The 27,534-nt window shown below is 43.3% G+C and overlaps 1 protein-coding gene across 1 annotated transcript in view; it reads left to right on the top strand.

Annotated features, from left to right (window-relative positions):
* The first annotated feature begins 2,176 nt into the window (after positions 1 to 2,176).
* Positions 2,177 to 27,534, top strand: part of cyth3a (cytohesin 3a) — a 39,120-nt gene continuing 13,762 nt past the window's right edge. Inside the window, exons 1-8 of the mRNA XM_084079335.1 lie at positions 2,177 to 2,513; positions 16,207 to 16,289; positions 16,883 to 16,947; positions 18,406 to 18,472; positions 22,064 to 22,182; positions 24,517 to 24,597; positions 24,868 to 24,980; positions 27,247 to 27,395. Coding sequence (XP_083935461.1) covers positions 2,495 to 2,513; positions 16,207 to 16,289; positions 16,883 to 16,947; positions 18,406 to 18,472; positions 22,064 to 22,182; positions 24,517 to 24,597; positions 24,868 to 24,980; positions 27,247 to 27,395 — 696 coding nt within the window. The 5' untranslated portion in view covers positions 2,177 to 2,494. The remainder of the gene's footprint in view (positions 2,514 to 16,206; positions 16,290 to 16,882; positions 16,948 to 18,405; positions 18,473 to 22,063; positions 22,183 to 24,516; positions 24,598 to 24,867; positions 24,981 to 27,246; positions 27,396 to 27,534) is intronic.

Below are 27,534 nucleotides of genomic sequence, written 5' to 3' on the forward strand. Positions count from 1 at the left end.
ATATTGTCGAGCGTGGCTGCAAGAACAGCAGAACACGTCATTTAAACACTATAGTGATGCAAAGGGTGGGGCAGGGGCCGGGCAGTCAGTTTCCTATAATTGTTGAGCAATGGCTAAAGCTTTCCATGACCATGATGAGAATACAGTAGGCTACTCCGCCCCTCATCATGAACGCTTGTGTCCCTCGCCAGTGAACTTCACTGAAACAGAATCATGACTGACCATTTGTGCTATTCGCCCACAGTCAGGTTCATGCACAGACATGTTCTGTTCAGGTGATCACAGCAAATGCTCGGAGCCTGCAGTGCACCCGGAGGGGTGTAAACGAGGAAGGGCAAGGAAAAGACTGAAATGATTTGTGTTGATGTGTTTCGACCTTTCACACTATCTGCCCCCCTTGTTTTTAAACAATATTTTAGGGTATTTCGGCTTTATTGGGGAATGATATGTATAGGTATGACATAGGTCATGAACTAGATTTGAACCTTTGAGACATCCAGATCACTGTACCAAACCTTTCATGTTTTACTGAGTGGGTGGTCTGAATGAAAGGAACACTTCCTTTACCGTAACTTTCGTCTATCCTCCCCTGTAGTGCCATACAATGGCTCTCTCACAGAACTCCCATCCTGCTGTTCTCCTTTCTCCATTCTCCTCCCTATACAGTCTGATACGGCTGCTGGTTTGAACTGGTCCATACCTGGGAAATCCTCTGTGAGTCAGTATACTTGTTCATTGCTGTGAGGTCACAGGTGTGGCTGGGCTGGAATAATCAGAAAGGAACTACGCAGGATTCGAGGATCACAGTTTCTCTCTCCTCCTCTACATATGCATTCATGTCCCATCAATACATGTTTAGCTTCTCTCACAGGCTACTGTGGAACGTGGACCCACTGGCTGTGGATTGAGGGTTTCCATAGACTATGGCTGTGAACTGTTATTTTAGTTACTATTGTCGTTATTATTGTTGTTGCTGTGCATCTATGTACCCTCCGCCTCCCCCCGCCCCCGCCCCAACCGGTCAAGGATGATTAGATGTCCACCCACCAAGAGCCAGGTTCTCTTCAAGGTTTCTTTCCATTAACTGGGAGTTTTTCAATTGCTGCCATCACCAAGTGCTTGCTCATGGGTGAATTGTTGTGTCTCTCTCTAAATTAAAGAGTACCATCTTAACCTGCTTTACAGGCTATGTAAAGTGCCATGAAATAACTGTTATTGTGATTTGACACTATTGACTTGCATAGATTTGTCTCTGGTCCCTGCCCCCTATGCCTTGAGAGATGTCATCAGGCTTTTACTTTTACTATGTCATCAATATTGTCAATACACCCATCCCACTAGTCCCTTTACAGGGCTTTCCATTAAGTCATTGCATATCTGTAATGTCATGTAAGAATACATGTTTCTGTTCACAGACAGTAGTTCAACAGAAAAGTAGTTTGACATACGGTTCTCGGTTCATTAGACTGGTATTATTGTCACATTCACATACGTCACATCACTATCTATTGAGAGGTGGTATATGTCATAAGTGTATATCAAAGTGGGGGTCCACAGACCCCCAGGGGTCCTTGAGGTGGTTCCAGGGGGTCCAGACACAAACCCTATTTCGCCTATTAGAAAATAACCAATCTACAAGCTCTGAAGCTCACAACACATTGCATCATGATCCATTGCTAAAATATAGGACCTCAATGAAAACAAGTTTTTTTGTGTTATCCTTTTAGACTAAGTATTTGACTGTACTCGTGCTGTTTGCATTTCTGTCTAATATCAAATTCAATCAATCAATCAATTGCTATTTTCAAAGTAGCAAAGTAAAAATCTTGAAAATGTTGAGACATTTTTAATCTTTTTTTTCTTCTTACATTTTCAAGTCAACAACAAAACATCTTCTCTCATGGGGGTCCCTCGCACGAGGTCTTTTCAAATGGGGGTCCGCAGCCATATAGGCTACATAGCCTACTAGGCCAGACCCTGGCTATCAATGTGGGGGTCCTTGACATGAAGTCGATGCTTGAGGACCACCACAATGTTGCTACTCGCCGTGCAGTGCTGTTTGAGGAGGGGGAGTAGGGGGCGGAGCGTCGTGACGTCCCTCTGGTTGCAGTGGAGAATATGTGTGAATGCTGCTGAGTGCTGACCACTGAAGATCCGACTTGGTGGGAGAGGAGAGTGATCGCTTCGATCGCTGTTACTGGAACTGGACACTGTGTCACCTAATGCTATTGATAGGAAATGCGTTCACATTTAGCTTTTGCAATCATTTAGGACTAGACTGCGGCTTCTGTGTTATTTTCCACTGACATCTGCTCGTTGTTCCAGTTGGACTCTGCGCTGCAGCAACACCTAGTCCTAGGCTATCCTCAGTGCAACCACTGACTGTCAGCCTGTCATTTTTATTTTTCATCTGTACGCAGTTAACATACATTTTTTTTCGCGTAGTTTCAAAGGATCGTGGCATCTGTTGGACCGAATTATCGGCGTTGTCGATATGGATGAAGACAATCAAGGTAAGGCATCGTTTTCTCACCCAGTCAGATCAGTGTGGGGATGGAATTTAAAGCACGAACTGATGCGTCTCGAACCGTATGTGACAAGGAGGATGGTGTTGGTGATTGTGATTGGTTATTTCTTATTTAGCGCTGTTGTGTTTTTGTAAGTAAGTATTTATTTTTGGTAAAATTCGTATTTACTTAAAAACTCATGATTTAAAAAATCAATTAAGTAATAAGACCAGTTTAATTTCGAAAAAGATTGGCTCACCAATCTCACAGGAGTGAGATGTTTAGCTTGTATACATAAAACGTTTATTTACACAAAAAATAATAACACATCATGAAATCCCCTGCAACCCACTGACTGCAGTCTGTCGTGTGAGTGCATGGCTTGCCATCTCCATCTGTTTGATGTCATGCTGGAAAGCTTTGAAGTTTGTTTGCGCTTCTCCTCACAATCTTGTCGTAGCTCTTTGAAGGGACGCTCGTGTCCCCAAATGGGTATAAAACTGATAAGATAACGTCCCAGTCCCACTTTTCAATAGAAAAGAAGCCGCTTCGGTTGAAGGGTTTTCCATTGAGGTGTATGTAGATGGATGGTATCTGCAGCCCATTCAGTTGTGTCCCATAAAGAAGAGCCATATAAACCTAATTCTAATCTATCGTAAATGTGAGTGGTAGATTTAGCTAAATTGGTAGACCACAGCTTGAGCTACGCGCACGCACGCGTGCATGTGCATGCGCGTGCATGTGTACTTTATTGTACTGCAAGTACAATAAAGTCTGTACTAGGCCTATGCTGCCACTTTATGAGGACTTTCGGCTGATTTCCATTAACTAGCATTCATTCTAAGTTAGAATGAATGTAGTTAATGGAAATGAATTAAGAATTTCTAACCCTATTACCCTAACATTTGCCAAATCATCACAACTTCACGTCTAACCATATCCCGCACCCCTAAAGGGTTGCCAATCTTCCCTCAAAATACAGAATCCTGACTAAAAGATGTCCTTATTGAACTGATAAGGGACACACTTTGTTCCATATTTTGGGAATCAATCAATCAATGACACATATTACATGTTCAGCTCAAATATACTATAATACAGTGTTATACAATATCCCCAAAAACTGTACATATAGGTTACAGTGAGATTTTTCTAGGCATCACTTATTTTTCTTGGAAATAAGGGACCCCGAACGGTTGTCCCTTTATTTGAATTTCAGGTAGTTGGCAAGTTGGCAACACATGAAACAACCTGTTGAAAGACGAGGACCAGCAGAATATCCTCACTTTATGTAATGTGCTAATGTTTCACACACACACACACACACACACACACACACACACACACACACACACACACACACACACACACACACACACACACACACACACACACACACACACACACACACACAGAGAGAGAGAGACGTGGTTGCCGAAGATATGAAGATAATCCAAACGGTTTTGAGGAGTGAAGTCTGTGTCAATGTAGTGTAAACACAATGTCTTAAGGTGGACCAGGATAACATTTTGTCAGTTAAACTGTGAGGCCTACCAGATGCTGGCTGTGGGTTTAAGCTTTTGCCTACCAAATCACACATCCCCCTGGTCCTTCCTGTGGTCTGTCAAAGAGCCTTTCACCCTCTCCAAATTGTGACCTCAGCTGCATTTGCATGATGAACACTGGGCACTGAAAACAGAACGTTAAAGTAGGAGTTTCCTGTACGAATGTACAGTATGTATTTGTTGTCTTCATCTATACATTGGTTATTAGGCAATTGAAAAAGTTATACAATTATATACTGTATGTGTTGGTCGAAACTTTAGGTTGGTGTTTAAATACAGATCTTCATCTCAATACATTGGGCCCTGTAGAGAAATTAAAGCCATGTCCCAGCAAGTCATTTATCTCAGTGTTTACCACAGTTGTAGATGTCAAACTGCTCCTTCACACACGACAACGGTTATTGATCTAATGTCTATAGATTTAAGCCACTGTGGCTTGAGGGTGAACCTACATACACACAAAACCATCTAGCTGTGTTGACAATAGGCTGTAATTACACACACCTCTAGAACTATTCGACCTAGAGTGAGAGCACTATATCTTACGTATGAATAATGAATGCATACAGGCATCTATCGCACAATTGTTCAACAAAATTATTTCGTTAATTATTTGAAAGCCCTGTTGTTTGTTACTGAAGGTAATAATGAAGTTATGAAGTGGACCTATAGTATAACCTTTCTAAGCCATGAGGTGATGAGAACATAATAAATGTCTATAAGCTATCACATAACCAGTAAGTGTTACATACAGTTCGTTCTGACCGGTTATTAAAATGTGTGCTCTTTCTTACGAGCACAGAGCTGAGGCCCAGATAGCTAAATGGATAGACACTGGTTACTGTGTCTCACATGACAGGATGCCAGGGCTCACAGACGCATGTGGTCCTGTCTTTGATCAAACCAGGAAGGGAATCTGTGATAAGAGCTGGGAAAGGATAAAGATTACGTATCCCATGCAGTGTGTGGTATGAATTATTAAAATAACTTACTGTAAATGGTGAATGCACGTCACGAGAGCTACTGTAGTGCTCCTTTCTCTCCCTCTTTCACACACACACGCACACGCACTTGCTCGCAGGCATACATATGCATTGATTTATATCCACATAAGCACTCACAATCATACACTGACTATTATGCAAAATTAGCTGCTTCTTGCCTGTAGATAAAATTCCCCTTCTTTAAAGCCTGGGCTGAACAGAACAGAGTAATAATTTACTATATAATGTGTTATTATAGTGTGTGTGTGTGTGTGTGTGTGTGTGTGTGTGTGTGTGTGTGTGTGTGTGTGTGTGTGTGTGCGTGTGCGTGTGTGCGTGTGCGTGTGCGTGTGCGTGTGCGTGTGTGTGTGTGTGCGTGTGAGTGAGTGAGTGTGTGTGTTTGTGTGCCCGCATGCTCACACTCAAATGTGCACATTAGGCGGTATGTCGTCCTCCTCATGCCTGTATGTGTGCGGCTGTGCGTGCAAACTGGCCAACATATGGTTGAAGTTGGGCCGTAATTTGTTCTGCATGGGTGGACCTGTGTTCACTCATCAAACGGCAGTAGGGCGAAACGCCAAAACGTGGCGTGATTCTCTATAGGATTAGATCAGTGGCTGCCTCTTATGAACACAGAAAAAGACAGTGTGCAGTTAAATGCAAAAGCATGAGTGGGACGATACTACTGTTTAACAAAAGCAAACAGTTGTAACTGGTCTTTAGAAGGTTACAGGTTAATGGGATTTAGATTTCATCTTGCCTAAACATTTTACCTATGAATGCCATGAAACAACACAACAATGCATAACGAGGCCAGGTACAGTAGAATGACCTGAAGATATTTTTTCTCAGTTTCTTTACTCACGCATTTACTGCAGTGTGTAACAGTATGGGATTCATTACTGCACATTTACTGCATTCCCTAAATCAGACTTGGCGCGTCCATGCTCCGTTAACATGCCACGGAGCAGACACAGTCTCCCCTCAGAGCGCGTATAAATCATTTAAATCCTAAGTGTTGTGTTATTGCTCCTGGGTTCTATTTTTAGAATCGACGTATTGCTGGACGAAGAAGTGGAAAACGCGTACGCAGAAATTGGCTGACAAGCAGTATGTGTGACGTCAGGGCTAATGCTAGATGTTTGCCATGGGTTGGTGGAAGACTCAGCATTCTAACCTTTTCGTCATGAGATGATAAGATAAGATAATCATTATGCGTCTCTGCTTGCTATAACTGTACTGCATTATTTTGCGTAGAGAGGAGAAGGGAAGTGTGGTTGTTTTTTGTGCATGCTGCAGGTCTTAACATGACAATTTTCCTGTGTGGAAGTTGTGATGCCCTCCCCGACTGACCCTTGCTGTCAATCATCACTCTTCGGAAAACACAAAATGGGAAAGACATTTCCTCAAATTCTTCTACTCTGTCTGTTTAAAGGACAACTTTGGTTTTTTACAACCAAGGTTTATATTTTAGCTTGTAATTAAAGTAAATAAATGATGAGTGTAATTTTTTTTTCATGTACTGCTTTCTATAGTTTTAGCATTTTTTGCGATATTTTTTACAGTGGGCGGGGGCATTCTGTCCGGTGGCTAAATATGTCTTTTTTTACACAATAAAAAAGGTCCGGCTGTCTGAGATGGCCAGATGTGAGTTATTGGGGGCTAGAAGAGCTACTGTAAATAATAATAAAGAAAACGCCGGGTTAATGTGTTAAAAAAATACATATTTAGCCACCGGACAGAATGCCCCCGCCCACTGTGAAAACACTGTAAAAAAGATTGTGAAAATTGCTAAAACTATAGAAAGCAGTAAATTTAAATTTTTTAACACTCATCTTTTATTTACTTTAATTACAATCTAAAACATAAACATTGGTTGTAAAAAAACAAAGTTGTCCTTTAAATGAGTTTTAAACAAAACAAAAAGTATCTTACTGCAAATATTTTGCTCATTGATAGTATCAAAACTGTGTATCGTATGAGTATATAGCACAAGAATTTCATTGCCTGCTATGCTACCTGCTGAAGGCCTATTGTGCATGTGACAGTAAAACACTTTGACCCTTGCGTGTGTGTGTGTGTGTGTGTGTGTGTGTGTGTGTGTGTGTGTGTGTGTGTGTGTGTGTGTGTGTGTGTGTGTGTGTGTGTGTGTGTGTGTGTGTGTGTGTGTGTGTGTGTGTGTGTGTGTGTGTGTGTGCATGCGTATGCATGTGAGCCTGCAGGCTGTTAATAGACATTCCTTATCACGAACGTGCACCTTGCCTTTTGCAATTGTTCCTCAAGTTCTGCGAATGAATATTCCTCTGAGAATTAGCACTGCTTTCGTCCTCACATTTTTCACAGTCATCCTCTCGACCCCCATGAATACCTCACAGGCACACAAATTATGCCGGATCAAATTCACCCCCGTAGGCATGGAGCTGAACCCACCATGCTTTTTTCGGAGAACATGAATCAACACATTAGCGGTTGCCTTGAGTCTAATGGTTCCATGGGGGTATTACGCAGGAGGAAGTTGGCTTGAGCCGGGCAACATCTTTGTTGTGGCTGGAGGGTGAGTGTGTGTGTGGGAGGATATCACACACTTACTGGAGCCATATATTGTGCGCGTCAGCTGTTGGTGCCGTACCCGTGTAGGTACAACAAACTCTACTACACTATAGACTCTATGCATACCAGTAACTACAGTCGTGCACACAGTCTGTGTGGCTTACATGGGCAATGGCCGTTGCCATATGTAGGGAGTGAGAGACGCCATGAGATCTGTAGTCAAGTCGGACGGTGGGTGGGTGGAAATGCGGGTATGGACTAGTGAAAAGATGGATGGATGCATGGGTGGCTACATGGATACATGGATAAATGGATTGATGAAAGTGTTGGGTTTATACCGGCAGCAGAGACACAACCCAAAATAATCTCTATCATGATATATATCTATTGTAGTATCACCCTTTAGATGTATTTGTGTGCACTGAGGCCTGAGGCCTAGGTAAAATATATAGTCAGCAGGTCAAGAATAAATTATTTATTTAACTCTTTCTAATGCCTACTTACTGTTGAACCAACTGTACCTACGCTGACAGGCCTTGGATTGAATCCTGTCTCCCTCAGCTTTCTGTTATTTTCAGTAAAGATACTAAGTACAGTACAGTGGACTATTCCTTCTGCCTTTTAAAAAACAATCAACTACAGAAACATTGTGTCGTACTTAGCATAGCCTCATTTGTCTTCGGTGGTGGTCTTCTTTAGATGCTAAAACAAATCCTAATCTTGCGGATGTTAGTACAGATGCAAAAAAAAAGTGCCCAAAATTAGATTTATTGTTGTATGCTATACAAGGATTTACAGGGATATTTGTAGAGAATACACTTGACTTTGAACTGGCAAGATTATGAGTTTTGCAGCACAACATTGGCAGGATTAGAGAGACACGTTGCACCACATGCAAACAGGCAAGTAAAATACCCAGACCCACAGACACACAAACACACACATCCACTGTCTGGCGGCGGGGTTATGCATCACTGACAGCCTTGGCGCAGCATTGAGAGGGAACTTGTAAAACACTGCAATATATGTAGCTGTTTAGAGAGCGAGAGACAGCGACAGAGAGACTACATGTGGAGTTGATTAGGAGAGAGACTAGGGAGGCTTAGCGACATGTTCCCATCACCGTGGTAGTGTGTGGGTGGGTGGGTTTGGGGGGGGGGGGGGGGGGGCTGTTTGTGTGGCTGCCTGGCCAGATCACATTGTTGCTGTCGGGTGTTGTGAAGGGTGAGACGGTGCTAAAGAAGGCCGAAGAGGACAGTGACACAAAATACAGTAAATAGCAGGATAGAGGGGCCAGAAAAGTGCTACACCACTTGAGTAATCTACACCTAATTTCAATGGAAAGGAAACTAAGTGTAGGCAGAAGCTTGGCAAACCACACAGGCATTAAGAGGGGAATTCAGTAAAGCTGGAGGCTAGAGGACGTGTTTTGTGCGTTTCTTGGCCTGATGTAGCTGGTGGTTAGTGCTCGCCTCTAGAGGTGAGAGGCACACTAACACCCACCTTATTCTCACCTTAATAAAAGGTCCTTGTGTTCATTTTGGCATAATCCCTTTTTTTTTCCTTGCACATTTTCTGTTCTGGATAGGAATGGACTCATGTGAAAAGCTAGATTGGTAATTTACATTTTTGGGCACTCAAACAAAATGTGTGTTAGCCAGCCATGTGATGGGACAGACATTTAACATATAAGGAGGTGTGCCTTCAGTTACTGTAGTTGCCACCACTACCGCCACCATCATCGCAGAATGAATTACATCAAACACACATCTTTGGTGGCCTTGGATCAAATACAACCAGAGCCTTTCTCCTGTGCTTCCCGCTTAGTTTCCCTGCCGTCTTCCTCACTAAAGAAAAAAATACAAAAGGGTGAAGGAACAACGTACTCTTTTAAAAAGCAAAAACAGAACTCCAGCCAGAGACATCAGGCAGTACAGCCAGGCATGGAGAGACTCCACAGTCTGTTGTTCACTCTAGGCTCAGCTTTAAAGGGATCTGCAGCATGGTCATCCAAGGACAGTGTTATTGCAAGGCCAATAGACAGGCCTTGGGGATATCCTGGACCTTCAGGCTAGGTGTGGTGGATCTGGACTGGACCTTCTCCATCACCAGAACTACATCTGGTGAAACTTAGCTGTACTCTGTGTGGCGAATCTCACATGCTCTATGGACCGAAAGACAGTGGAGAGTATACTAAATGTGAAAACTGTAATAGCTTTACTCCAAGTTTATTATTCCAGTCATTGTTTTACTAATGCATAGACTCTAATGTGAAAGACAACCTAAGCACAAACAGTGGTCTTAATGGCCCCCGATTACAACCAGGGAGTTAACGTGACACTTCATCCCATACAAAGGGAGAACAACATGTTTCGGGGCTATCTGAAACCCAAGCTGATCATATGAGATCAGTGTGACCTTCAGTGGACAAGGACACAGGGAAGGGGGCTGTTTGGAATGGAATCTGTTTAAAATGCTTGATCCTTGAGCCTGGCAGCCAGAAGAAACACCATTCATCCATCCACCTCCGGCCTCCCAAATCATCGGATTATAGTGTACTTTGGCTGCAGGCGTACAGATCAAATCAAATGTTGACACAGTGATGATGCTGAGCAGATGCTGAGATGATGGTCCAGACCACCACACGCATGTTCACGTGATGTTTCCCCCACCCCAGTACTGGTTTTGATTCTTCTTTGACTGAACAGTGTTTGGTGTTTGCCATCCCATGCAGGAGACTCAGGTTCGAGTCCAGCTGGCAGGGGATGTCAGTGGCCTGCTTTTGATTGAGCTACACACAGGATATTGAACCCTCAACCCTGGCTGTGTTTGGACTGTGCGCTACCACCTTGATATCTAAGGGTGGCCATAGCTGAATGGGTGGAGAGGCTGCCGGTGAAACAGGTTTGATTCCTGGCCCCGGCTATGTGAGGGGTGGTCATGAGAAAGACACTTTACCCTAACTGCTCACTGAGCGCCCTGAGCGCTCACCAGAACCATCTCAGCAGCCATCTGCTGGGTGAAGCTGAAAACTGAATTTCCCCAGTGACATTAACCAGCTTTTTCTCCCTTTCCTGATACATAACATCATGAGTACATTTCCCACCACTGCCTATGAGCACACAGCAACATGCTGTTCATTTCTCAACCTCACCTACGTGTACGCAATCCTTCACCCTCTGCCCACCACTGTTATAATAACCTCTGGCCCTTAGCTTGGCCCCATGTGCTAATTGCCCAGCATTCTGGCATCTTGACTCTGTGCCAAGATCTCTGTTCAGATAGCCACACAAGACTACTACATCTGCTACTACCGTTACTTTGGCCACTACACAGCCAAATCCTGTGTGTTCAGTTTCAGATTCATTCTTTATTGTCCTTCACAGAGTACATTCTACTCGGAAACAGGTTACAGGTTACTTTGCCACAATCTCCAAATATTGGTGAGATATCTTCAACCGTTGATCCTTTCTTTGATTAAGAATTGATAATTCAAAAATAATCTAAAGCAAACAAAGCGGATTCTGACCATTTATAAAATTGCAAAAACACAATTCTGCATAGAAAATACAATTATTATTATTATGATATTTTTTTATATCAGTGGAGCAACAATTGAAGATATCTTGCCAATTTTAGGAGTAACATCATGGCAAGGTAAGGTAACTATACACAACCCAAACGTCTACTAAAGTGTAATTAAGTGTAAAAATGTACCCTATCTCAATGTTTAATTAACACTCAGGATTTGGCTGTGTAGAACCACCACCATGTTGTCATTCAGCACTCAGCCAAAGTGGGTTAAAGACACATACAGGCTGGATGTGTGCGACTGTGCGTGTACTGTATCACACCTCCACTCTTACACACACCTATAGTCGGTTGGCTTAAAGAGCTGTTGGAGAGGGGAAGTGCGAGGGATTAAGGGCAGCTGGTCTTGCTCTGTCTCTCTCTCTCTCTCTCTCTCTCTCTCTCTCTCTCTCTCTCTCTCTCTCTCTCTCTCTCTCTCTCTCTCTCTCTCTCTCTCTCTCTCTCTCTCTCTCTCTCTCTCTCTCTCTCTCTCTCTCTCTCTCTCTCTCTCTCTCTCTCTCTCTCTCTCTCTCTCTCTCTCTCTCTCTCTCTCTCTCTCTCTCTCTCTCTCTCTGTGTGTGTGTGTGTGTGTGTGTGTGTGTGTGTGTGTGTGTGTGTGTGTGTGTGTGTGTGTGTGTGTGCGAGCACACAGTGCACTTGTATGCGTGCCTATATGTTTGTCTTGTGCGATAATGGAGAACATGTGTCTACCTTTAAAAGGGATTTTGGGCAGTGGGCTTTGGGGCTGGATCCAGGGAAAGCTCTCTGCCTTCCTTCCTGCCTCACTGAATGACTGTGTATCTCACAGACTGCATGTCTGTCTGTCTGTCTGTCTGTCTGTCTGTCTGTCTGTCTGTCTGTCTGTCTGTCTGTCTGTCTGTCTGTCTGGCTGGCTGGCTGGCTGGCTGTCTGGCTGTCTGTCTGGCTAAATGACTGTTTGCATAATTATGTCACTGATTGACTGACCTAATAATAATTTGTCTGGCTGTATGGCTGACGGACTGACTGACTTACTGACTGACCGACTGACTGACTGACTTGCTTGCTGGCTGCCAGTGGCTGACTGACTGACTGACTGACTGAATGTTTGACTATCTCAAGTCATTGAGTACTGCACAGTCAAAGAGGCTAACAAGGTTATCCCCTCTCATGTTTCTCTACTTTAAAAGACATTACATAAGAGTGTCACTGGTATTAGGCCAAAGATCTGTCCAAATCCCTCACTCTCTCACACAAGTCAGTGAAAACCGGGAACAGGGCCTGTGGTAAGTGAGCATAGGATTTGTTCTCACTGAGCTCCACTGCTCTAAGTACATCGCTACTGGTTCCGCCCAGCTGGGATGAGCTACAGTCTTTCTGGGTAAAAGTTACTGTACCAAGGCCTCCTTTTTTTAAATTACTTGATGTCAACAAGTGGCTGGAATGGATGGGACAGAAATGGACAGTGAGCACAGCATGAGAGAGATTATCCTAATGGGAAATGTCATGAACACCACTTCCCGTTAATGGCTTTATGTTTCCATTTAGTGTTTGTTTACATTTTCTCCATAGTCATTAAAACGTTACCAAACTCAAGTAAACAACTGAGTCTATATACAGTGTATATGTGTGTATGTGGCTGTGTGTATGTGTGTGAAGTTGCATGTAGGGTGCAAGAGTTGATCGAATTCATCGATTTAATCAAAACTAGAGGTTCGGGCCCTCAGTTACAGACACCTAAATTGCACAGCCGATCCGACTGATGGGCATACAGTATATGGTGATCTCTCGGGCAACGGCTGTCATCTTAAGCCTTATTATTTGTGCATGGTGTGGAAGCAATTGCACTGCTGGTGTCCTAGAAGAAGGCACACACAGCCTTGAGTGTGTGGCCTGAACAGTTGTTAGTTTTGGGTGTGAGGAATGGGCTGGGATTTAGTCCTACAAGTAGATTTAAAATTTTAAAGGGTGGGGGTGGGGTTTAGGATTATTGGAGCCCCTTGTTCGGTGCTACACGTGTTGGCATTTAAACCTTCCAGCTCAAGCTTTGCACCCTCTCAACCCGAATGACCTGACAAAACGACAGAAATACAGAGCTCTCAATCTCAGGCAGTGGCACTCGATTAGGATAGGCTCCAAATCAGATTTTGTGTATACACACACCAGACGTTTACTTGGGAGACCCTGAGTATTTCATCTTTTATCTTTAGTAGCCCATTTGGAAAGATGCAGAGATCGTTAGCTCCAGTAGTAAAATGAGTCTGCTTTCTGGTAGTAAATTACATACAGTATTTTATGAAGACTTCACATGGAGCCAGTGCACAAACTGAGGTCGGTGCCTCAAAAACCACACAACCCACTGTTGGCAGATCTGACACCAGTAGTACTCCTACTCCACCCATGGTCCACACCATGGCTTCTGTGTACAGTGAAGAAATGACTCAAAGACGTTGATTTGAGAGATTACCGACCGGGTGTCTTTTTTTTGGCTTGGTACAACATGATGGCTTTAGCTGGGTGGGAATCCACCCATGACTCCTTCACTGAAGACACTGAACTCATTTCCTGGATGAGTCGAGTGGTTGGGATGGGGGCGGGGGTGTTAACAATGTCATTAGTGGACCACCCTGGTTGAGATGCCCAGTACCATTAAACCAAATTGTCATTGGGCTAAAAGCTACTATTACAAATTACGAGTTCTTTGAAGCATCACGTGACCTTTGTCCAAGCCATATATTAGATTCAGCAATGGAGGTCTGTTTTGTGGATGATCATGTTAAGACTGCTATTAATGGTAGGTAGGCTTTTAAAGGGAGCATCAACCATTTCTCATTCGATTTGTGAAGAATCGGATTCTAATCGTGCACAATATTTCAGCCAAGGGGTTTGTTGATATGCAATTTCAGGCGCTGGGTAAACAATGATGTCATAATTTGCCCTACATGATAACCTAGCATAGTAATAACCAAAAACTAAATAATAAGGGAATGTATTTTGTCGAGTGAATTGTGATTTTCAAATCAATTAATGTAGACATTAATTGCTGTGATGATAAACTGCTCAAGGAGGAGGTATGGAGGATGGGGACATTAGCATTTAAGATTCAGTGTGGCCGAAATTACAGTTTGTTTTTCCCCCTAGCATGCAACCTGATTTGTAGCTCAAGGATACAGCATAACCCTGTTGGAATAACAAAACGCTCTCAATTTGGAAATTGCAACAGCTCAGAAATTGCTGTTTTGATATTTTTGCGCAGACCTCATTTTAGCATATAATTATTAGCAGAAGAATCGAGAATTACATTCATTCACATTTTGTTTTGAAATGCTGTGGTAGAAAATACTAGTCTAGTTTTTAATACTAGTAGACGATTCTAAAATATCGGACCCAGAGTTGACATGCTTGCAGATATCTTAAAAACTAATTTAAGGTGATAATTGACTTCATACCTAACAGCAGTCAAGATTTTGTTGCATAAGAGCACCAAGGGTATTCCGAGGTTAACCTGGCTTAATTAATGTCCTTATTTTTGCGCTGGATTCCGATCGGGGCTCATTGTGTGTCCACATCCGCTCCCATTGTCTCTTTTGAGCCCTATTCACAAAGAGGAAATCCCTCAACAGTCTCTGCCGCTGTCTACCTGACCGTAGCCATGGTGCTAGTGTACAGCAGGGAATAGTCTTTACAGTATGTCTCTTTGTTAGTGTGAATACGACTAAATATCAATACTTGAGTCTCTGAACTCATCCCTCTTACAAACTGAATCACTGTCAATTTTAAAAGTGCACTCAATGCACTCACTGGATCTCAGCCACCGTATTTCATTTTAATTGACACATGCCTTTCTGCCTGGAAATAGCAAGTGCTTTTGTTTTCGTTCAGTTTTCGTAAAGGAATATACTTTTTACTACCTCTTGCAGCTTGGAGCTGGTATAGAGCTGCTGCGATATTAGAGACATCTGATATCTGCAATATTAGATGTGTCCTTTTTCCTGTTGAGAGATATGGAGAGCATTTCTGCCTCTTATTTGACATAATGTAACAAGGTCATGCAGCCAGACACTGGCTGCACTGAGCACTGATCAAATGAAAATTTAATTCGGAGAAATGTGATTAAAATACAATAGACCAAAAAACACAGAAGCACAGGTAGAGAGAGAGGGAGAGAGGGAGAGAGAGAGAGAGAGAGAGAGAGAGAGAGAGAGAGAGAGAGAGAGAGAGAGAGAGAGAGAGAGAGAGGGAGGGAGGGAGGGAGGGAGGGAGGGAGAGAGAGAGAGGGAGAGAGAGAGCTCTAAGAAATGAAGCCATTGAAAGATGAATTAAATTGCGGAAAACCAGATTGACAGTTAATACACTTTTATATATAGTGAAAGGAAGCTGTTGAAAAAGAGGGGCCCACTCTTGCTCTTCTCACCCTGCAAAGCCAAAGACCCAGAGGCCCGGGGATTTCAGGGTTGAAGACAGTGCTCATTTGCTAAATTCACTTTTAATGAAAGGAAACTTAATCTGGATTGGTTTTATTAATAGAATATTCCCTTGAGCTAAGTGGGATGAACGAGAGAGAGGGAGGGGCAGGGTGGGGGTTTGGGGGGCTTGTACACTTTTCGTACAAGTAGAATAATTAAGACTCTTTCCCTTTCTCCCGTTCTCCGGCTAATTAAGAGGAACATGTTGGCCCTTTGATGTCTGTTGCTCCAGTCCAACTGGGTGAAATAGACCCAGTAGTGAAACAGCCTCAGTAGCAGCAGCAATCTGTACATGAAGAGGATGAATCTTTTAGAGATGTTTCTCCCTCTCTCGTGTGGATGGTTCACGTACATGTAGTCACGAAGTAAGCTTCGGGCTGTCTCTTCTCTTCTATTGGCCTCTTCCCGTTATTGTACTTTTGCAGCAGAAGCGCTACAGCGTGAGAAATCCCTTCGTTGCCTGTGTGATCTTAATTTCTGTCATATACGTAGATGATGAGAGTGAGAGCTGGGCTGGATGGAATGCTGCTTGCTCAAGGTAGTTGACTGTTAATGATCCAATCCATTTCTCTGTGATCTTCTCCAGTTCCTGAGGACCTGTCTCTGGAGGAGAGGGATGAGCTGTCCAACATTCGACGCAGGAAGAGAGAGTTGCTGGATGACATTGAGGTTTGTGTGTGCGTGTGTGCGTGTGCGTGTGCGTGTGTGTGTGTGTGTGTGTGCGTGTAAATTGTCAATCAAATACAACATCAGAATAGGGTGGGTTTAAGCTTGAAGATTAACCAAACGATTGTTTAATCTGCATGTATTTAAGGATACAATCCCTGGCATCACTATGCAACTGTGTGCATTCGTGCATGCTTGTGTGCACTCAGTGTGCATGCATAGGAATTCCTACAGTATGTACAATGATTATTATAGCTCTGTTGATTATTATAGGCCTTGTTTTTGCCTTTATAATCTCAATCTGTGTAATTTGTAGGACCACTCACATGCTGCCTGCAGGTGATACATTTACAAATTGCAGTTTCCCTCATCACGTTCAGCACTGCAGCTGACAAAAGTCAATAATAACCTAACCCACTGTTACTTCCAATTTCAATTTGTGTGCTCATTTAATGAATTTTCCACCACTCACTGTGCACTCTCATATTGTGCTGTAAGTATCTTCCGTGCCTGATCTCAAATCCCATTCCCCTCAGCGAGAGAACACCAAATACCAATACTGTATATCCCCCCCACTCTCTCTCTCTCTCTCACAGCGGTTGAAGTTTGAGATAGCTGAGGTCATGACGGAGATTGAGCAGCTAACGTGTGTTGGAGAGAGGTAAAGTCAATCATACTCTAACTACTATCATGATCATTGTCCTGGTCAGTATCATGTCAAATCAAATCAAATCAAGCGTTATTTATATAGCACATTTACAAACAGGCAAGCTGAACCAAATGTCAGTATCATGGTCAGTATAATGGTCAGTATCATGTCAGTATCATGTCAGTATCATGGTCAGTATAATGGTCAGTATCATAGTCAATATGATGTCAGTATCATGGTCAGTATCATAGTCAGTATCATCACAGTATCATGGTCAGTATCATGTCGGTATAATGGTCAGTATAATGTCAGTATCATGGTCAGTATCATGTCAGTATCATGTCAGTATGTAAGTATCATGGTCAGTATCGTGGATCTGTGCACTGGGATATGATAAAACAATGTTATTTTGTATGTTAATACGCAGGTTAACCACCTTTTCTGGGCATGTTATAATAGACAAACATTCGGCGAAAGTAGCCGATCTACAAGCTCACAACACGTCGCAATGATTGTAGATATTTTCGGTTAAGATATTTGGCATAGAGGGGCAGGGGATGAAGTATACCCCTGGGGATCCTTGGGTTTAAAAGTGGTTAATGCACTTATGTAAAGTGTGATATATAAGCACTAGTATTTAGTAGGGTTGTCCGATATTGGCTTTTTTACCGATAACCGATATACCGATATTGTCCTACTCTTAATTACCGATACCGATATCAACCGATACCGATATATGCGGGGATTATTGTGATTAGGGTAAGCTCAAATTTCATATCACACACACCATATACAGTAAGAACTCCTGTAACTTATTTATAAAGCAAAAAAAAAAAAAAAAAAAAAAACGATACCGATATTTTCCCGATATCAATTTTTATGCTAATATCGGCCGATAATATCGGGAGGCCGATAATATCGGACATCCCTAGTATTTAGCACATGGAAAGTTGGAAACATGTTTTTGCACCATATTGGCACATTACACTGGTGCATGTCTTTGCATCACAAAAACTGCAACTTCAGGGACAAGAGCCATTACATGTAGTCTTTTACCCACAGTACCTACTGGTTGGTAAGGAGTTCAATGTGTATGATACAAACTGCTGTTTGGAATAACCTTGTCAATTAGCAGATGTCTTCTATTCAGCGGTTGTGTATAATCAATAGTGGAAGTGTACAGTGGTTGTGAAATCAAGGGTGAATGAACTATGCATTTTTCTTAGATAAATATCCATGCTACGTGTGTGTGTGTGTGTGTGTGTGTGTGTGTGTGTGTGTGTGTGTGTGTGTGTGTGTGTGTGTGTGTGTGTGTGTGTGTGTGTGTGTGTGTGTGTGTGTGTGTGTGTGCGTGCGTGCGTGCGGTCTCTGTGTATTAAATTACATTTTGTCATGAACATACATGCGCGTGTGTGTGTCTGTGTATTAGATTACATTTTTTCATGAACATGTGTATTTATAATGTTGCAGCAAAACATCACAGAGAAACAAACAGATTGCCATGGGCAGGAAGAAATTCAACATGGATCCCAAAAAGGTACTTTCTTTTCATAGCCTCACTATGGTCCACTGCTGACTTTGGTTACCTAACAATCATATATAATGTATTGTATGCCTTTCTTGTTTTATGTGTGAATCAAATTAATTCCCACTAATGAGCTGGTCATCAAACCTTTTCATTTCAAGTACCCCCAGTGTAATATGCATTAGGCCACGGTCCATGGACCCCCATTTGGTATGATTTGTATCTCTCGCACCACAATCTACACTGTAAAATCCAGTGTTCATTTTAAACTAACCAAATGGACCTGCAAGGACCCAGGTGCATTTGGTTCCATTTGTACACTCTCAGAGATACAGCCCTGTAAGTGTTCATTTGATTCATAAGTTAACTGTCTGAGCTGAGTCAGACCCCTTGGAACGCCCCCAAGGGACCCTTGGGGGAGTGGGGGTCCTCGGAGCCCACGTTGAGAACCATTGCACTAATGAACTGTGGTCCTCTTTGAACAACGCTGGCTGTCCATGATCAGAACTGAAGATTTTGAAGCAGCAGTTAGTCAACTGGTCAAGTTTACCATAACCAATATATTGTCAAATGTGCACACACACATCTATACACACTGGTAAACCAGAGCTAAATAAGATATGGTATGATGGACCTACTGCATGTGTCTTGACAGGTCATTACACATGGTTCCCGAGCAGGTTTAGGTGGTAAGGTAAATGGCTGGTCACTAACAAAACCAGAGTGCAAGTTCAAATAGACCCTCCACCCCTGCACTACCCACAACGGGCAGTCAGGTGGAAACGCAACGCAAATACACTGCTTGGGTTTAAAGGCATGTGTGGGGCAAGAAAGCACCTGTAGACATATCATACAGGATTTACAGTCTGTAACCTAATGTATTTGCATGTAATAATAATAACCTTAACTTGCACAGTCTTGCGGACTTGCCACGCCAACATTTCACTGCTTGTAAGTGACAAAAATCCTTCTAAGGCCGAAGAAAGATATACAGTATAAGCCATAACTGTAAAATAACTACATCTTATTTTAAATGTTGCACAGTAGTCCACCTGAGCAGTCAGTGCACTCCCGTACTAAATTACCACTGCTACTCACAATAAACCCAAATATACAATATGCACAGCGCCAGACAGTGTTATAATAAAGAAAAGCAAACATGCTGCCTCTCTGCTGTGTAATGCGTAATGTGTCAAGAAAAGGCAACCCGTGCCAGAGCAGAGCCATGCCCTTCTAAGTTAATTGTATTCAACAACCCCAGGCCTTCATCAAGTAAGGCAAACAAACGCATAATCAACGAAAATGCACAATCCATTATATGCACTCAAATAGGCCTAGGTAAGTCAGGTAAAAATCCAATAATCAAAACCAGCATAGAAAAATAAACAATGTCTTACCTTTATAGGAGTCTCTTTCTCGCCTTCCTCCTTGCAAAGTTATCCACTACTTTTTGACGATGTCTGATTCGTTAGCCAGAAGTGCAAGCGAGTTTAGTTGTTTTTGGGACATCCTCATCCTCAGTTCATTCTTAATTCTGCCCATTTTGGAGAATGAGCGCTCCCCCTCACAGTTTGTAACTGGCAGTGTCAGGAAAAGCTGTAGCGCAACGTAAACGTTCGGGAAGGATGATTGTAAATCCAGATCTACCATTGTTTGAAGCATTTTAGTTGGACAGTTTTCTTGTTCTTCTGACATAAATTATCTGTTCTGGATCAGTTCATTTGCCAGCTTCATGTCAGACGTGTCCAAATCCAGTGGATATGCCTTTAAGAGTGACTTAGCTTTTGATATAATACCATTGGGTATTGATATAACACCAAATAGCTCAGTCAAATGTGTGTAAGACTCCAAAAAATGGTTTAGACAAGACGCTAGTATAACTTTGAACTCCGAAACCTCCCCCTTCCATCAAGTACCACACCTGGCTCTGCGCTTTCGTCTGCCATAGTGTTGGTGTTCTTTGCTCGCTAGAGGTCATGTTTGTAGGACTGCGAGACACCACTGACATTCAAGGCTGCCTTTTCAAATGCTGCCACATAGACGTGCAACGACGAAAGGAGTCACGCAGCCGTATATATGTTAATGTCATTCCTCTGTAACTGCAAACTTGTGGCTTTAGAAACCTTTCCAATATTGTATCCCAAAAATTGGCCATGAATGCCATCTCCAAAGTGTCCAGTTTGGCGCTGTGAAGAGGACCGTTTTAGCGACTGGAATCAGTTCAGAGGCACTTGTAGGGTGTAACCCGAAGGTGTATTCATTCACAAAACATGACAGAAATTTAGAAGAAACGCCCAGACCTGATAGCATTTGGCTTCTCACCCTCATCTCTCCTGTTGTGAAATGACAGCAGCCTTTTATAGCCAGCTGGAGCTAATGAATCTGGACTATACCATTTTACTGCACCGTCATAGGGGTGTTTCTAAAACATATAATAAATACCTAACTAAACATAAATACATGTACATAAATAGCCTTAAAACACAAGTATTACAAGTCTCATTAAGTACACAGGTTAATCAATAATTCCTTCTTCACACTACAACATCATTTACCACTCACACCAGCACATCATAACCCCCCCAGCTATCCTAATATGGTCCAGCCCAATCATGCTGAAACACACAGGCAATTGTTAGGCATTCAATCAGACCTCAACAATAAAACTTACATTGCACCTCAACCATATTGCACCTAGTCTCCATTGCACCTATAACACACATTACACTTGCCCATCATGATTGTCACACATTAGTCTCCCCAGGTGGAACTCGTTGGCTGAGTGGCCATCTCAGTCATCAGGGAACAAATCAATGTATTCAACAATAAAATAATGGCTGTGCAAAATACGCTGTGCAAATTACTAAAGTGCTAATACTTTGTGCAATTAAATCAACTTGGGTTTACAATATATGTGCAACACTTGTAACAGAGGTCCGCTCTGTTACAGGCGCAGAGTGCAAAGTTCTCGCTTCGTGTTTCGTGTCTTTGGAGATGTTATCCAAGGCCTCTCTCAGTTGTACATAATGTCTCCAAAGTGCCTAACTGGAGTCCGCCAGTGCGCTCCACCGTGTAGACGATTTTAGTGACAGTTTGACATTAGTATCACGAAAAACCTTTCCCCATCTGTGTGTGGACGATGAGCAAAATGCATACAGTACAAGTGGTCAGCGATTCAAAGAACAACTGAGTCCTATAATTACCCCCGGAGCATTGCGATCTCTGATTGAGGCTGGGCTGGTAGCACAAACGGATATGAGCAATCTACCTTGACCTATATCTTGGTGTGCCTGGTTAGCCTGGGACCAAACCCCACCCACCAATCAGTGAAGATAGGAGACCTAAACTAGGCCTCCCATACTTTTGATTTTGCACTGCAGAGTTCATCGTGATTTTCATGTGGAGAGGATGAGCCTGGAGTACCTAGAAATTAAATTAAATGTAACCACTTTAACACTGGCATGTCATCATCATAGGTACATTTTCAAATGTTTTTGTTTTGTTGTTTTTTTGTATCTTTTATTTCTGGAAATAGCGAGAATAGCAGATCAATATCTATCAAGTATGTTAACTGACGTCTTGCTCTTGCTCTCTACTTTACAGGGGATTCTGTTCCTCCTGGAGAATGACCTCCTTCAGCATACCGCTGAAGACATCTCCCAGTTCCTCTACAAGGGAGAGGGCCTCAACAAGACCGCCATTGGAGACTACCTGGGGGAGCGGTACGTCACACCGTCCTTTATCTAGCAATATATCAGGCAGGCTAAGAAGATGTTTCCCCTTCTGTTCCCATTCACCCATGCCCTTCACGGCAGATTTACAAACTAACCCCACCCCCGCATCTGATTAGAACACTCCTGTCGCCAAGGGGAAATTATGGCTGGGATTTATTGATCCAAAAGGGCAGATGTGACATGTTCCCGCTCCTGCCTCCAGAATACAAATCTCCATGGAGACATGGGTGTCTTGCCGTAGATAGTCTGCCCGGTGTGGGCATCTGACTGGTCATAAACCAGTCCCCCTGGTCTGCACACAACTCAGGCCAGAGTGTCAGAGAGCAGGGGAAGAGAACTGGATGAGTTGGTTAAAGTCACACACAAGGACCTTTTCGGTTTGTTTTTTCCATCGACTTGGAGTTATGGGTCAATTTATTTCTTCGTTAAATCAACACTCTGGATTTTGTGGTGCATACTTGCAGCATCACGGGTTGGAGTCCGGCTTATGATCCCATATCAGGCCCTCCTCCCTACCCCGTCTTTCCTGTTATCAACCCTTTTTTGCTTTTTATACTGTGTAGCTAACGCTACAATAAGACGCTATAATAAGAAGACTGTATAAAAATAGTCTTAAAAATTCCTCATTGTGCTTCCTGACTCCCATCCCTCTCACCATTCAGGAAAAAACAAAAATGAATGGACATGTGCGACTGTATTGTCTTACCTGAGGGGGGGGGGACATGCAGATTGGGCATCGGTAGAGCTATGAAACAATGAAACGGCCTCACTATCAGGCCAGCTGGATGAGAATGAAGGTTGTTTGGGGGGGGGGGGGGGGGAGCTCTGGGGACTCCATCAATGGGGGCTCCTTTCACGCAGGCTTTACATGGCCTCATTGCGGTGGAACCATCAAAGAGCCACCACGTGCTCAGTAGGAATCACAGTAAACATAGGTGGACGGGTTACACTCGGTAATTATCACTAATTGAGTTGATGCCGGGAGCCGGTAACTATAATTACACGCTGCGTATAATTACAGCTATACAGCTTTAATGTAGAGAGAGAAAGAGGTAGAGAGAGGAAGTGGAACACAGGGAGGACACATGGAAAGTATGTGCAATGCAAGAGGGATAGTGGCAGAGGAAAGGAAAAAAGAGGAGTAGTAGTGAGAGAAAGGAAGTAATCGAGGGGGAAGCTATAGAGTGAGCAATAAAGGTTGCTCCAGGCCTGTTTTTATTGTTCCTGCACTTACTATATATCTTAGTGTCACATACAGTGCTGCCACAGGTATCACAAGACATTTACTGTACTATGTGTTGTGAGTTTCTTCTTGTGCTACACTTTATTAGTCTACAGCAGGCCACAGCTGAGGACATCTGTAATACATTTAACTGTAGCAACAAACCTCTCCCTGGATCTCCTTCTATCACCCCAACCTGTACAAACACTTTAAGATGGGAGTGGTTTATATTTAGTTGGAGAGGAGACTACAATACACAATGCAGTCAGTGGGTCTTGCACATACAGAATAAGTAAGCAAGCAAGCCCTAAAAAAAACAAACAATGTTATCGTGATGCAAGCTGCGGCACTTTGGTGCTTTGTAAACCTCTCAGTGGCGTCTTCCCATGCACAAACACACACAAAAAAGTCTACTCAGAAAATTCCATCAAACGTCCATTTCCTGGCTATATGGCAGCCATCTGAAATGTGTCAACGATACGCAATACAAAGGGCGTTGAGGCTAGGGAACATGGATCAGGATGTAAAAACAAGCTAGATCAGAGGGGTTGCGGTGACCGCAGCCCGAGAGCTGCTGTTGACTTTTCCCCTAAAAAACCCTTTGCTGGTCAAACAAATCTCTGACAAAAGACCCTGTGTGGATTTGGTTGGGCTGGTTCTCATCAGCCAGACGCCGCACACCGCCATTCACCATGACAAGTTTCGGGGGAGTCGAACAGCCCCAAGGTAAACGCCGGCTAGCGCTAGCGTTGGCCAGCTGTTGAAATTGCTTCCAGACTTCCACATCGCCGCCTCACGTATGAGCAAGAGCGGAAATATGACAGGAATGTCAGGAAGGAGAAGTAAAGAGAATGCAGGCTGAGAAATGTATTTTTGGAGAAAATATTGTTTTCCCCCACCCTTCTCCTGGGCTCATGCTGCGATCCAATTATCTTCTCTCAGTCATTTTGATATTCCCTGAATAATATTGGTATGTATTTAAATAAATAGCATAAAATAGCATGAAATAAAAACATTGGCTTGAAGGGAAGAAATAACAGCATTCTCTAATTGAATTACCATTCCATAGTTTACTCTGACACTTTCATTTCTTCCCTCAGGGATGACTTCAACATCAAGGTGCTCCAAGCGTTTGTGGAGTTGCACGAGTTTGCAGACCTCAACCTTGTCCAAGCACTAAGGTCAGTGGGATAGTCAGGTCCTCTGTGGAACAAACATACTGTATGTATGTACCGTATGTATATATCCACAGTCACACACTGTATATTAAAATGACCAACTGCAGTGCCATAATGTAAATCTCTTCTCTTCTCTTCTCTTCTCTTCTCTTCTCTTCTCTTCTCTTCTCTTCTCTTCTCTTCTCTTCTCTTCTCTTCTCTTCTCTTCTCTTCTCTTCTCTTCTCTTCTCTTCTCTTCTCTTCTCTTCTCTTCTCTTCTCTTCTCTGGTGCAGACAGTTCCTGTGGAGTTTCCGTCTTCCAGGTGAGGCCCAGAAAATTGACCGTATGATGGAGGCCTTCGCTGCACGTTACTGCCAGTGTAACCCAGGAGTCTTCCAGTCAACAGGTCAGTCCCTCAGCAAATTACTGGTATGCACAAGAAGTTGCCGCCAGACCATCTACTTAGGGGCTGTTTAGTAGAGCCTTTAAGTGCAATTATTATGCCATCAAAATTTGCCAATGAGTATAGAACACATCACAGGTGATTGCTATACTGTAAATGAGTGATGGGATTTTTGTCGCAGATCTATCCGATTTTCAAGCTCACAATGCATTGCAGCGAGATACGTTGTAGATCGGGTTTTTTGTGTGCGGCGCCTGTGCGCAATTAAGTATAAATCGGGCATAAAAGGTTCATGGAGTGAAACATCCACAACACACATGTGGTGTAATGTTACATTATTCAAGAAGCAGTAAATTCTGTACATCTCAGCACAGGCCTGGGGCCATACATGTTGCAGCGGTAAAAGAAACCCTACAACAACAATAACAAGTCAATAAATGATGAATGGCTTGTAGAGGAATCAATTGGTTGCTCCTAGCAAGACATCAGGGCTGCAGTGGATGGTCACGCATGGTTACATGTTGCCCTTTGCAGGTCAATCGATATGGAGAATGGGTCGACAATGTGAGAGTATAAGGCTTGACTTTCACCCAAATCGTCCATGCTGAAATAGGCTCTATGCACAGTAGCCAACTTCCTTCATAGGTGTTACCAATGATACTAATGAAGGCTCTGTTCCATTCTGGTCAATTGTGCATGTTGGCTCACTGGAAAGACTGCTACAGCAGTGGCTCTAAAATTGGGGTCCAGGGACCCTCATCATTGGTTCCTTAAGGGGGTTCCAAATGGCCTCTTACGGGTGTGTAACTCTGAGAGTGTACAACAGTTTGAGAACCACTGTGCTACACTAAATTGAACAAAGCTTTTATTAGTATCATTGGTAACACCTGGGAAGGAAGTGAGGAAGAGGCCCAATTCCTTTCCAATTTGGCTGCTGTGCATAGAGCCTATTGTAAGCACTGCCATGTACTTAAGAATACGAGGGAGGAAAGAAATAGCACGTTGCGTCCGAAATTGTTGCATCCAGCATTGCGTTCATCCTCATTTCGATGTTCCCTTATTGTGCCTCTCAGACACTTACTTGGAACCAGTCCCTGTTCAAATGCCGTGACCACGTGGTGCAGTTTTTGCACACAATAGTTCAGCACCGACCGGACCTGTTCTCACTGTCTGGAAGAGGGCCATCTTTCTCTAAGCCACAAGCGAGTTTACATGAAAGTGTGTGTGAGTGTGTGTCTGTGCAGGTTCTGAAAAGAGGTCATTTCTTTGTTTACTTCAGCAGATTCAGAATCTCTGACCCGTCATTTGTGTGTATACGTGCACATCCTCAGAAAACCTGGCCCAAGAGATGAACGTGTGTGTGTGTATGTGTGTGTGTGTGTGTGTGTGTGTGTGTGTGTGTGTGTGTGTGTGTGTGTGTGTGTGTGTGTGTGTGTGTGTGTGTGTGTGTGTGTGTGTGTGTGTGTGTGTCTGTAACTGTGTACGTGTGGCAGGATTCATAACAGTGGGTGTTTCTAGTAGACAGACAATAGACAGAGGAGACAGGATGGACTGAAGATAATGAAGGATGTATTTAAGGCGGTCACCGTTTCTCTACTTGTCAAAATGTCAAAACAAACATTGACATTAAAATTCTGACAATCTCTGTGACACTTTCTCTCTCTTCAGACCTGTTTTAATTGTTTCTGCATTTACTACACGTCTTCGTGTGTCACATACAGTGCTGCCACAGGTATAGAAATCATTGAGGCACGTTTCTGGACATGTCATAATAGGTGAACATTCGATTCGGCGACAATAGGCAATCTTGAGCTTGCAGATTACCTATTTTAGGCAAATAGATTTGGTGTGGAAGGAAAAAGGAGTGGGCTAAGTACAGACCCCTGGGGAACCGCAGACAATGAAGTATACACAGTAGGGTTTAAGTGGTTAGTGTGGTTGTAGTTGAGGGGTTAAAGAGGCCATCTGGGAATCTGAAGGTCGCTGGGTCGACCCTTGGCTCGCCCAGTCTATGTGTCGGAAGTGTCCCTGAGCAAGACACGTAATCCATGACAGCGCGATCTCGTGCACCTATCTGAGCAGCCATCTCCTGGGTGAAGCAGTGAAAGCAATTTCCCCTCCCCTTACTTTTACACACGGTCCAAAAATGTATACAGTGTATATGCTTATGGTAGCCGTGAGGCACTCTGCATTGAAGCAGCCGTCCAGTGTCCATCCTTAATGTTCAAATCCATCAACCCGTTTGCTGGATGTTGTTGTCGCCCCCTAGATACGTGCTATGTGCTGTCGTTTGCCATCATCATGCTGAACACCAGCCTGCACAACCCCAACGTCAGGGACAAACCCCCCGTCGAACGCTTCATCTCCATGAACAGAGGCATCAATGAGGGAGGGGACCTGCCCGAGGACCTGCTCAGAGTGAGTCCCTAATGTGTTTGTTTGTGATAGGCACCGAAAGTGTGTGTGTGTGTGTGTGTGTGTGTGTGTGTGTGTGTGTGTGTGTGTGTGTGTGTGTGTGTGTGTGTGTGTGTGTGTGTGTGTGTGTGCGTGTGCGCGT

The sequence above is a fragment of the Gymnoscopelus microlampas genome, assembly GCF_963454915.1.
Source record: "Gymnoscopelus microlampas genome assembly, chromosome: 14".
Taxonomy (NCBI): domain Eukaryota; kingdom Metazoa; phylum Chordata; class Actinopteri; order Myctophiformes; family Myctophidae; genus Gymnoscopelus; species Gymnoscopelus microlampas.